The following is a 12,565-nucleotide window of genomic DNA, read 5'->3' on the forward strand; positions in this document are numbered from 1 at the left end:
GCTCTGCTTCCAGCCACGGCGCCCTGTGCATTGGCATGACCTGCCCTCAGGGAAAGGGGCCGCTTCCCGCAGGGACTGGGGGACAGCCGGCTCCTTCCTGCTCCAGGAGCTGCCCCTTGCAGTGCCTGTGCCCAGCACAACCCAAGGGGTCTGCTGTGGGGAAACGGAACCCACGGAGGGAGATGCACTCATGCTGCGGGGGCAAAGATGGGGGCTCAGGCTTGGCTGGGGGCAGCCCCCCCCACTAACGCTGCTTGGAGCCTTTCAGCCCGCCACTGCCCCAGAGCTGAGAGCTGGGCTTCCCCAGGGTTCCCAGGTTCCCCAGTCCCCTCCAGCCAAGGCCTGCACCGGGACAGCGACAACTTCAGTCCCTTCACTGCAGGGATGCCTATCACCCCCTCCCACTTCCAGTGCACCCCCGGTCCCCACAGAAAGAGGAATCCCCCTTTTCTCTGCCAGCCCTTGCACCACCCCACACAGTCCCAGCACCGCCATCACCCCCTGCTTGGGAAGAGTTTCCCCCATTGCAGACACTGCTGCTCGTGCCCAGGGCGCTGTGAGAGCGGCGGCTGCCCCTGCCATCGCTCCACACCGCCGTGAACCGCTCCCACCCGTGCTCCCATCGAGGGGCGCTCCCTTTCCGAAGGAGAGGGCGGCAGTAGGGTCCCACTGGCACCCCCCACTCCCTGCTCTGGGCAGCTTCCCCTCGCAGCTCAGGGAGACTCCAGGGCACCCAGGGGGTCTGTGGGAGCCTGGCCCACACAGTGTACCCCAGAGGGGCAGGGAGCCTGGAGGGGAGACAGTCGGCGGTGGGAGCACGCAGCCTGCAAGCCCTGGCTAGGGGGCTGTCGTGGTTTAGCGGCAGCTCAGCCCCACACAGTCGCTCGCTCACTCCCCCACCGGTAGATGGGGGAGAGAATCACAAGGGTAACGCTCGTGGGTTGGGATAAGAACAGTTTAACAATTAAAATTAAAAGAAAACAACAGTAGAAATGCAATGTAAAGGAGAACAACGAGAGGCGCAAAGCCCCGGGGTGGGGGGGGGAAGGGAGGGGAGAGGGGGAATGAACCACCGGAACAAACTGCCCGCGCCGCAGCCGCTCGCCGCCCGCCGACCCGACGCCGCGCCGCCTCCGCGCTGGCGCTGCAACTGCCCCCCCCTCAATATATTGGTCATGGTGTCACATGGTATGGAATGAACCTGCCATTGGCCAGTCGGGGTCAGCCGTCCCCACCATGGCCCTGCCCCTCCCAGCCCCCCCCGCCACGCGGCAGAGCGCGGGAAGCTGGAAAGGTAGCCGACCCCCACAGTGAGGAGAATTAACCCCTTCTCAGCCAAAACCAGCACACCATCCCACTTCTTCATGTCCTCTCCGTGATCACACAGGTAGAACCATAGGGTGCCCCGTCGTGTGTATCCCTTCTCTTGAGCCAAGGGACGCTTACTCCTAATGGCTGAGATACTGGTCCGTACTGGTGGGGAGCAGGACCTATCTTCCTTGAGTTGCTGGACCTCTCGGGACAGTTTCTCAACAGCAGAGGCGAGCGAGGAAGAGAGATTCGCTTCATATTCTCGGAGTCTATCAATCAACTCAGCCACCGTTGGTGTCTCGTCATCTTTCCAGGACATCACTGCCAATGAGTTGCATACGAGGATGGTGCGCTCCGTACAAACTTCTGCCACATGGGTCGTGTGCACTCGGCTTCATCTGGATCTTTGGAGGACCGTTGATCGTCCAGGTCACCATAAACCACCTCAAGCACGGCTAATTCCCTTAGATGCTGAATGCCTTTCTCCATGGTCATCCATTTTCCTAGGCGAAATACAATATCTTCTTTGAAGGGATACCTCTCTCTCACCGCGGACAGGAGCCGCCTCCAGAGGCTGAGGGCTTGTGTTCCTTTTCCAATTGCTTTATCAATGCCCCCTTCCCTAGAGAGGGATCCCAGTTGTCTGGCTTCCTTCCCCTCTAATTCCAAACTACTGGCCCCATTATCCCAGCATCGGAGCAGCCAGGTGAGAACGTGCTCACCTGAATGACGCCCGAAATCTTTCCGTATATCCCGCAACTCACTCAAGGATAGGGATCGGGTAGTTTCCGTTTCTTGTACACATGGTTCCTCCTCCTCCTCCTCTTCTCATGATGGCCCTGGTTCCTCGTAATCTCTTTCTAAACGAGTTGACCTTCTCTTCCATGATTTCTTCTTGCGTATAGGGGCGACTGATACTGGCACAGGTTGGTCCTCTGGTTTAGCTGCAGTGCTTGGCACTGGGGTTGGAGTAGCTGCAGTGCCTGTCGTGGGGGTTTGGGTGGCCGCAGTGCTTGTCACGGGGGTTGGAGTAGCTGCAGTGTCTGTCGTGGGGGTTTGGGTGGCCGCAGTGCTTGTCACGGGGGTTGGAGTAGCTGCAGTGTCTGTCGTGGGGGTTTGGGTGGCCGCAGTGCTTGTCACGGGGGTTGGAGTAGCTGCAGTGTCTGTCGTGGGGGTTTGGGTGGCCGCTGTGCTTGTCACGGGGGTTGGAGTAGCTGCAGCGTCTGTCGTGGGGGTTTGGGTGGCCGCCGTGCTTGTCACGGGGGTTGGAGTAGCTGCAGTGTCTGTCGCAGCAGGTTGGGTGGCCGCAGTGCTTGTCACGGGGGTTGGAGTAGCTCCCTTCTCTTTCCATTGGGGGCACTGAATAGTGTTAAATAGGGCTCGATAGGCGTGAGCCAGACCCCAGCACATGGCAGTGATTTGTATCTCTCTGGAACTGCCAGGGTGACAACATACTTCCTCCAAATGTTCTACTAATTTTCAGGATTCTGCACTGGTTCAGGGGTGAAGTCCCACACCACAGGGGGTGCCCACTGTCTTAGGCATTTGCCCATACTATCCCACATACCCTGCCACGCATAGCTATCGAGCCTTGGGGCAGATCTCTGGGTGAGATTCTTAACTTGCTTACTAACCTTAGGCAGATCTGATACCACCTGCCAAAGCAATATCAACAGATGTATCTGGACTACACAAGGATGTTCAAGATACTGAAAAGTTGTTGTAATGAAGGAGGAGACATTATATAAGATGGTAGCCAAGGTGCCATTCTGTATTTCCTCCATAAAAAGCCTCTCAGAGGAGGAGGCGTAATTGCTAATTGCCTCCATGAGGTGGCAGCTGAAGTACAGTAAAGGCTTCCACGCAAGACCTAAATAACCGATAACGGTCAAGGCCAGTGTTTTAATAACAAGCCTCCTAGGAAAAACATCTCTAATCACTGCAGAGCACAGCAAACTGCAAAAACCAACAGCAATTTTTAACATGTACTTTACAATCGGCATGGGAAAGACTGGACAAGCTAATACTGCGAGCACATGAATCAATGCTGTGACCAGCAACTGTTATTATCTCAAACCCTTCGTGCCCCACGTTGGGCGCCAAAAATTGACTGTCGTGGTTCAGCCTCAGCTGGCAACTGAACACCCGGCAGCCGCTCGCTCACACCCCCCCCACCCCTGTGGGATGGGGAAGAGAATCGGACGAGCAAAAGAACTTGTGGGTTGAGATAAGCACAGTTTAATAACTACAATAGAATGATGATGATAAATGATTATGATAATAATGACAATAATGTTACTATAATAAAATGGAAAAGGAAGGGAAAGGGAAAACAGGAAAAAACCCACAGAAACACAAGGGACACAGCCGCTCCCCCCCCGCCGACCGACACTGCCCGTCCCCGAGCCGCGACTGCTGCCCCCTCCCCCGGCCAGCCCCTCCCAGGTACCGCACTGGGCATGACGTTCCATGAGATGGAATATCCCTTTGGCCAGTTTGGATCCGCTCTCTCGGCTGTGCCCCCTCCCCTCCCGGCTCCTTGTGCCCCCCGCAGAGCCTGGGAAGCTGGAAATGCCCTTGGCTGGTACAAGCGCTGCCCAGCAACAGCCCAGACATCTGTGTGTTATCTCAACAGGTTTTTTTCCGTGCTAATTTCAAAGCACAGCACTATACCAGCTAGAGTGAAGAGAATTAACTCTATCCCAGCTAAAACCATGACAGAGGGTTTTTCCCCCTGCCCCGTGTAATTCTCCTCTGCAGAAGGAAGCAGGAAACCCTGGCAAAACCAGGAGCCGTCCGTGGGTGTCTGGGGTAGAAAGGGGGCCGGCAGGCGGAGCGCTGGGTCCCGCCAGCCCCGCGTGTAACCAGGGTGATGAAGTGAACCAGCCGTGGATGCTGCTGTGTCCCGCAACTGAACGTTAAGTCTGGGGACAGCCAGTGTATTCTTTAATCATGAATGCAATAGATAATGTGCTTCTGTCAGAACCCCGCTCCTTTCAGACTCAAAGCCTAAGTTTCAGATCCCCAAAGCCTCACCCCTAGAGCTTAGGGGCCAAACCTCTGTTTTAAGGGCTACATTACAGCCTCACGTTTAGGCAGCGATGATTCAGGGTATAAATGGTTGGGAGTTACTGATACAGTCTAGTGCAGCTCAGCTAAGGCTGGGACCCGGAGCCAAAACCTGGCCGGGATAAGGAGGCAGCCGAAACAAGAACAGCCTGCACGAGGACTAAAGCTTGTTGCTTTAGGGAGTCAGAGAGGCCTCGAGATTCGAAGGACCTAAACAAAGTCACGATGACGTTTGGCCTTAAGAAAAGCAGCCGTACAGAGCCACAAAGGTGAGGAACTGCAGAGCAGAGACTCAGCCAGAACAGAGCAGCCCTCACGGGCAGCACGGGCGTCATCTCAGAAGCGAGTTGGCGGGAACACAAGGGTTAAGTAGCGGACACCGGGAGGAAGAGTATGTCCTTCATCCAGAGCCCCCTGAGGAGCAGCCGGAGACACCAGCAGGCGTGGGCAAGTAACCTCTGCCTATCTGTAGCTGTTATCAGAAAGCTAATGAATGTGCCTGGGAAGCACGTACTTAACGGGCACAAAGAGACCTGCGGGGTGCCCGGTAGGAGGAGGATCCCCCGTGCAGCCGCCCCCCCCCCGCAAATACAGAATGCTGCCTTTTAACTCTGCGCTGGTGCCACCAGGCTCAGCCCCGAGCTCGGGGACATCAAGAGCAAAACCAAAGCTGCGCCTGGAGAAGGGGCTGCGCTCGGGCACCTCGGGGAAGCCCGGGTCGCTCTGTAAACCAGCAATTGCCAAGGCAGCTGCCAGCGTGTCGCAGCCCCCTGAGGCCGGGGAGATGCAGACCCCCGCGGAGCCCGCACTTCACTACAACCCACTTGGCTTTTCCCTCCGGGGTGGGTTTCTTTTGTTCCGAAGTTGCAGAGATGCCTGGCCCGGGCTGAAACCGACCCCAGCCCCCGGCCCTGCTCCCTGCGAGGAGGGAGCGCAATCCGGCTGGGCTCTCCTTGTGCACAGGGGAGAAGGAAAACGGGGAAAACCAGCGTTCTCCTTTCTTTAGGAGGGCGATAATTGCGTTTCAGGGGCAGGGCGGCAGGGACCGGTCCCACCCGCCCAGCCCCGCAGCCAGGGCTCTTCACTGGCTCAGACCCCCACGGGAACGGAGGGTCATTGCCCAAGCGGAGGAGAGCGCAGGGCTCCCGGCCACCGGCAGCTTTCCCCTCCGGGCAGGCAGAGGCGGCGGGTCGGAGCAGCCAGCGCAGCCCCACGCTCAGAGCACAGGAAGGCAGCGTGGACAGGGCGCGCACGGGCGTCACGGGGGGAGAGCGGCAGGAAAACCCAGCCTTTGCCCCCTGCCCTTTCTCCAAGCCTCGATTTTTAGCCTCCCCTCCTTTTCAAAGAGCTAACCCAGCCTCCTCCCCCTCCGACAGTTACCGTGCCGAGCTGGCTCCGGTCAAAGTACCCTTTGCAAAACCCCATGAAAGGGGGAGTTACTGAATGCCGCCTTTGCCTGGGCCTTTACTGCTAAGGCCGGCCCTCCGGCATCTCAGCCCCCAGAGGAGAGAGCACAAATCGGGAGAAGGGAAGACTTACCAGCGGCTCAGAAGGACTGGCTCAGAGACCACCTGTGCAAACTGGGTCCTCGCCAACCCACGGGCCCCGATGGGATGCACCCACGGGTGCTGAGGGAGCTGGCGGAGGGATTCTGGCCCAGCCCCTGTGCATCATCTTTGAAAGGCCGTGGGGGACAGGAGAGGTGCCCGAGGGCTGGAGGACAGCAAATGTCACTCCAGTCCTGAAAAAGGGCAGGAAGGAGGAGCTGGGGAACTCTAAGCCAGGCAGCCTCACCTCCGTCCCTGGAGAGGGGATGGAGCACTTCATCCTGGAGGTCATCTCCAGGCACGCAGGGGACAAGAAGGTTATCAGGAAGAGTCAGCATGGATGCACCAAGGGAAGCTCATGCCTGACCAACCCGACAGCCTTCTCTGATGGCGTGACTGGCTGGGTGGACGACAGGAGAGCAGTGGGTGTTGTCAGTCTTGACTTGAGTAAGGCATTCGACACCGTCTCCCACAGCATCCTCACAGGCAAGCTAAGGCAGTGGGGGTTGGAGGAGGGGACAGTGAGGTGGCCAGAGCCCTGGCTCAACAACAGAGGTCAGAGGGTCGTGATCAGTGGAGCAGAGCCTGGCTGGAGGCCTGTCACTAGTGGTGTTCCCCAGGGGTCTGTGCTGGGCCCAGTCCTGGCCAACATATCCATCAGTGACCTGGATGATGGGATCGAGTGTCACCTCAGCAAGTTCCCTGCCGATGCCAAGCTGGGAGGAGCGGCTGATGCACCAGAGGGCCGTGCTGCCACCCAGCGAGACCTGGCCAGGCTGGAGAGCTGGGCCCAGGGGACCTGATGAAATTCAACACGAGCACGTGCAGGGTCCTGCCCCGGGGGAGGAAGAACCCCCCGCACCGGCACAGGCTGGGGGCTGAACTGCTGGGGAGTGGCTCTCTTGAGAAGGCCCTGGGAGTGCTGGGGGGCAGCGAGGTGACCCTGAGCCAGCACCGGGCCCTTTGGGCCAGGAAGGCCAATGGTACCCAAGGATGCATGAAAAGGCGTGTGGAGCATCTCCCTTGGGAGGAAAGGCTGAGAGAGCAGGGTCTGTTCAGCCGCAGAAGAGGAGGCTGAGGGGGGATCCCATCAGTACCTATAAATATCTGAAGGGTGGGTGTCAGGGGGATGGGGCCGGGCTCTTTTCAGCGGTGCCCAGCGACAGGCCAAGGGGCCACGGGCACAAGGTGGAACACGGGAAGTTCCACCTCAGTATAAGGACAAACCCCTTCCCTGTGCGGGTGCCAGAGCAGGGGCACAGGCTGCCCAGAGGGGCTGTGGGGTCCCTTCCCTGGAGACATTCACCCCCCGCCTGGACGCGGCCCTGTGCCCCTGCTCTGGGGGTGCCTGCTCGGGCAGGGGGTGGGACGGGGTGAGCTCCCGAGGGCCCTGCCAGCCCCCACCATGCTGGGATTCTGTGAAAAGCCCTCTGATGTTGGCCTTTGCTTGTGACGTGCTGCTTTCATCCTCCCAGAGCCATTTTGTATTTATATCAACTGTGTATTTTCTATAACCTCATTCATCTTTATTTTCTCTCCCCTTTGCAAGGAGCGACAACCTGCTGTTGGCATCTCGGGTTGGGTTGATGCACGAAAAGGCTCCCGCAGCGGATGGGAGAAGCCGACGGCAGGAGGGGGTGCGGCTCCGTCCCAGCTGGGCACGGGGCACCGCCTGCAGATGCCAAGAGCCTGGAGCCCGTGCTGAGCCCACAGCGAGGCGCAGGGATGCAAGGGCACCTTTTCTTCCAGGTCCTCCTCTCCTCCCAGGCTCCAGAGCCACCCGACCCGACCGCGCGTGCCGGGGGTGACACCACGGCCCAGCAACCCCCCAGACTGCGAAGGGAGCACAACAACCAGCTCTGCTTGACGGCTTCTTCCTGCAAAGCGGCAGGAAAGGAAAGGCAGGAGGGAAAAAGCACCTGCCCGCTTCCCTCCTGGCTCGTCCCTCCCTGTGAGAGAAAAGGCTTTGCAAGGACAGGGGTGAAGAAGAAACCACCCAGAGTCCCCGGGAGGTAAAAGGCAGGGAAGCGGCGGAACAAGGCAGGGGACAGCCCCGGGGCGCAGAGCCCCACGCCTCACCTGCCCGCTCCCACGACCACACGCTGCACTCAAGGCGCTCCATGTTCAGTGCTCCCTTCCATTCAGGTGACAGCCAGGGGACAAGAAGGGGGCATTTCTGCACTTTGCACCTTCCCGGCCGACGGCAGAGCCAAAGCAAAGGCGAGAAATCAAAACAAGAACCAAAGGGGGCGGAACTGGAGCGCAGGCAGCAAATGCTCGTCCTTCGCCTGGGCCCAACTGCTCGGAGGGTCCTTCCACTGCCCCGCCACGGAGGGCGTCCCTCTCGGCCCAGGGAGAGACGCGGGAGTGAACTCAAGGGAGGAGCCCGAGCCAGAGCACGAACCTTTTCGGGACGAAGAGGCAAGCGCAGAACGCGTCACACCTCACAGAAGGTGTTTGTGTACATTCAGAGTTTATATTTGGAGAAAAGAGAAAGGCGAGGAGGAATTGGAGACTGAAAAAATAGCCCTGAATGAGGGAGCGGTAGCAGCCCCTCGACCACTACAAAACCGCACCAACACACGCACGTACACACGGAGGCGTAACAACACCCAGCTCCCACGGACTGTGACGCGCCCCTCAGTTTGCTGCTCTGGGGATACTGAACGCCTGAAGCACACCCAGGGTAACCGACAACATCTGCATGGCTTTAATGGGAATCCTCCGGCTGAAGGGAAGCGGTTTCTCCCCGGGCCTGCGTCGGCACATCCCGCAGTCACGTTCTCACTCCCCTCATTCAGAGTCAACATTCCTAGTTGTGAAAAGTGGGGCGGGGGGAAAGAGAAGAAGAGGGAGAGCGTCGTCAGCGCCAGAGCGGCCGGCTGCTGCCGATTCAGCCCCGTGTGTGGCACCAGCCCGGCGGGGAGGAGCTGGTTTGCATGCCACGGCCCCTGCTGCCTGTGCCCAGGGCCGGGCCGCTCGCTCGGCAGTGCTGGCCAGAGCACGGCACAGCCGTAGGCACGCGCCGTCGCCGCAGAGGAGCACGGTCGCCCTCACGGGCCAGCCTTTACCTCTTTCCTCCCCAGAGTCAGAGCGTTTCCCTCTTCATCGTCAGCGCCTTCCACACGGTCATGTTGGACATCTCCTCTGAGATATTAATCTCCGAAGGATCAGCCCTGCAATAAATATTGCCCAGGGCAACGCGTGATTCTGGGAACTGACGGCACCAAGTGCGTTAGCGTCGGCGAGAGGAACAGGGGGGCTCGGAGGAGCAAAGCTCAGCACAGGCACAGGGGCCTTTGCCGCGGGAGGAGGTTTGGGAGGCGAGCCCGAGAGCTGCAGAGCAACGGCTCCGTGCAACGGCTCTCGCTGCTGTGCAGCCCTGGAGCGGGCTCCTAAGCCACTGCTGCTACAGATCATGCCTGCAGCTCCTCAGCTGGAAGTACGAGGCTCTCCAGCTGCGTAAAGTCACTGACGATGAGGGTGCCCGGGCTCAAACGTGAGCTGTGCAGCCACTCTGCTTGGAGGCAGAGCCCTGCCATCGCCTCCTGCAGCCCTGATTTTCCCCCCAAGCTGACTGCTGGTGCCTAAGGGATGCTCAGGAAAGAGGCAAGTGGAGAAGATTGGGCCAAACCCCTGCAAATCCATCCTGCCAGGGGCCCTGGGCCTCCACGGGGCTTTACCTGTCACTGGGTTGCTGTGGGATATCCAAGCCGCTGGTCTCCCCCAGTTCCAGCTGAACGCAATTTGCAGCAGCAGCTTCCATCATCTTCTGGGACTCCTGGCGTAAAAAGGGACAAATCAATTTCTCCGTCTGTGACCAAAGTGGAGAGAAACACACCAGGCGGTAAAAGCGCTGCATGTGCCCTCTCCTTGGCACCCATGGCAGCTTCAGCTCTTAGTGCAGCAGGGTATCGACCTCCGCTCCAAATGTTTTGCAAGGCTTAAAAACACTATTAGCAGCAAATCTTCCCACCGTGAGTATCACCATCATCATCATCTTCCTCACCTTTTTTCCTCAAAGACTACTCTTTAAAATTCTCCCTCACTCAAGTGTTAAGCTCACTGCTAATTCAGGGAAAGACACGCTGAAGCTGTGGGATCCGGGCTATTGGGATCTATTTCTATTGCGTTCTGCTCCTCCCCCAACATTTCAAGACCAGCTGGGACAGAAAGAGGCCATCTCACAGCCCAAGGGAGACATCCGGCCCCGAGCCCCCAGCAAGCGTTACCTCTTCTTCTTGGGCTTTGGTTTTGGCGTCGCCCAACCTCTGCTTCTTGCTTTCTGGCATCAGGTCATCCAGAAAGCTGAGCTCTCGCTTGGAGAAGCAGAAATCCATCACTTTGCGCACAAAAACGAGAGCCAACACCTTTGTGAGGAAGAGGGAAGATGCGGTGAGGCCAGAGGCGACGTTACATCTCCCTCCAACGCTGCAAACCTCCTGCTGCCGACACCGGCAGCGGCTCTTACCATCATGGGAAAGATGATGGCGGCACGGGACGCCTTGATGCCCCAGAGCAGGACGAGGCAGATCAGCTGGATGGCGGTGAAGAAATGCACCTTTCGCAAGGGCACGTGCCGCAGGTAGATGAAATCCGGCTGGTGTTTCGCCGGCATCCAGAACAGCTTCAAGCGATCGAAGAACTGCAAAAAGCCAAGGGGGAAAAGTTGCCACCGTGGGACTGCGGAAGGTTTCTGGCCCTGTGGAGACGCGGACGCAGTTCTCAGGGTCTCGCTTGCAAGGAGAGGTCGTGGAGCCCGCTCGCTTCCTCCTGGGAGCAGCCCCCAGTTTCCCTTCGCTCCACCCAGCTTGCCCGCCAGAGCTGCCCACCAAATTGCAAGGAGTCCACGTTCTTCTCTCAGCACCATTTCTTGGCCCACCCAATCCCCCGGCAAGGATTTCCACCGGTGGCAGAAACTGCCTTCCCTTGGCACTGAATTCCCCCGCTTCCACCTCACCAAAGCCCGACCTGCCCTAAGCCGTGACACAGAGAGCCCTGACCGTGCCCGCTCCCCCAGCCCTACGCCCCTCCTGGGCCTCCCCCGAGCTGCTGCTCACACAAAACACTTTCAGCGCTTGCTCCCGGAGAGGTGTTTTCCCACGCCACTGCTTTCTGCCCGCTCCTACGGCCGGGAAATACCAGGGAGCAGGCGTGCCGCGCGCTGTAACAGAGCCCCTACCTGAATTCCTCTGAGGGACGACACACCCATGTAGAGGAAGACGCCGTAAAGCACAGGCATTGGGATGAACTGAAAACAAGAATGGAATCCTTCGTTTTGTTCTCCATCACATTTTCACTCTTACCACTCTCTTCTACGGGCACTGCCTGAAGTTGCCCAAAGCTCTGCAGCTCCCACGGGCTTGGAGGTGGGTCAGATTTTAACCGGGAGAGATTTTGTGTGTGCAAGGGAGCCAACGCTCTGCTTCAGGCTGAACAGACTCTGAGTTCCCTTTTGTCACAATAAGCCTCTTTTCCAGAGAGGTGGGAGGAAAAGAGGCCACTTCACCCGTGCCACCGCGTACCGCGCTCTGTGACGGTAGAAAACCATTTCTACGTGTTCTTGTGGCAATGCGCAAAGGCGCTGGGCCTCCTTTTAGCCTAGAGATGGCATTATTTTGTGGGAGGAACACGCAAGGAAGCCCTCGGGGACCATTTTGGCGTGTTTGGCTACTTGGAATGGCTGTTCTGAGGCGCTTGCGGGAGCCAGTCGCCACCGAGAAGGTGCTGCCTGTTTGAAAGGGAGCAGAGGTACTGCTCTGAGGAGGTGCTGGAGCTTGTTCCTGAGCAGCTGGACAAGCAGAGGATGTGGTGAGGAGTCTGTGCCATGCCCACTCTGAGGGGCCTTCCCCCCACAAGCATGTGACCCCCCCGTCCCTCCTGTCCTCAGTACCTTAATGACCTCAACCTGCTCCTTAACAGCTGTAACCAGTTCTGCGCACTGACGCCACTGCAAAGCAAGTGGGACACACTGCAGGGAGCCATGGTGTGAAAGGGCACCCCCAGTCAGTCCCCAGGGCACTGGGAGGTGAGGGCAGGGCCAGGGCGTGCTGGGAGGGAAGAGGGAACAGGAACGTCTGTCTCCAGGAGGGGCAGGGGGTGGAGGAGGCCCCCCATGACACCAGCTGGGGCCCAGTGCCAGAGTATCCAGCAACCCCCTCCAGCCCATGCCTGGCAGGCCGTTACACGCGGCTTCCCCTGACACACAAGGGAGGGTCACTCATCCCACCCCCTTCCCAAAGCCATGCTGCTGTGCCTGCCGACCCACATCAGGCTCCCCTCTGCAGCACAGCCACAGCCAGGAGCCTGGGGGACGTCCAGAGGCCCAAGCCCTCCATCACGGATGCCCTATCCCGGAGTAAATCTCCTCCCCAGCCACACCACTGACTCTGGCTGCTGGGCTGTGTGGACCCAGCACTGGCACCCCGTTCCCTGACCCTTTCAGCACACGCCTCCTTTTCCCCTCTACCTTCTGCTCCTCTTGCAGGCTCGCGGCTGCTTCCATCATTGCCACTTGGACGTGGGCCTGCAGGAGAGGAGGGGAAGAGGAGATGCCATCAGGGCACCCGGGCACTGCCACGAGTGCACTGCCCTTGGCATTATCCCCTCCCAGACCCCCTCGGGCTCTGCCTTTGCCC

The 12,565-nt window shown here is 58.9% G+C and overlaps 2 protein-coding genes across 3 annotated transcripts in view; one reads left to right on the forward strand and one right to left on the reverse strand.

Annotated features, from left to right (window-relative positions):
* Positions 1 to 12,565, forward strand: part of LOC135317799 (tubulin alpha-1C chain-like) — an 887,270-nt gene that overhangs the window by 676,630 nt on the left and 198,075 nt on the right. The gene's annotated exons all lie outside the window — the stretch shown is intronic.
* Positions 8,382 to 11,212, reverse strand: LOC135317803 (electroneutral sodium bicarbonate exchanger 1-like). Its single transcript, XM_064474241.1, has 6 exons — positions 11,110 to 11,212; positions 10,399 to 10,572; positions 10,160 to 10,297; positions 9,611 to 9,708; positions 8,999 to 9,103; positions 8,382 to 8,739 (listed from the first exon to the last, which is right to left on the reverse strand). Exons 1-5 carry the CDS (start codon positions 11,167 to 11,169, stop codon positions 9,016 to 9,018), a joined length of 558 nt encoding a protein of 185 aa, XP_064330311.1. The 5' UTR covers positions 11,170 to 11,212; the 3' UTR covers positions 8,382 to 8,739; positions 8,999 to 9,015.

This window comes from Phalacrocorax carbo, chromosome 27 (assembly GCF_963921805.1).
Source record: "Phalacrocorax carbo chromosome 27, bPhaCar2.1, whole genome shotgun sequence".
Taxonomy (NCBI): domain Eukaryota; kingdom Metazoa; phylum Chordata; class Aves; order Suliformes; family Phalacrocoracidae; genus Phalacrocorax; species Phalacrocorax carbo.

What these genes read in the sequence shown, in the direction of transcription:
- LOC135317803 (XM_064474241.1), bottom strand. Translation starts at nt 11,169, where the DNA reads ATGCCTGTGCTTTACGGCGTCTTCCTCTACATGGGTGTGTCGTCCCTC. An exon ending in CCATCATCTTTCCCATGATG is followed by an intron (nt 10,298 to 10,398) that starts GTAAGAGCCGCT and finishes TTCCTCACAAAG; the next exon opens with GTGTTGGCTCTCGTTTTTGT. An exon ending in CCAAAGCCCAAGAAGAAGAG is followed by an intron (nt 9,709 to 10,159) that starts GTAACGCTTGCT and finishes TTTTTACGCCAG; the next exon opens with GAGTCCCAGAAGATGATGGA.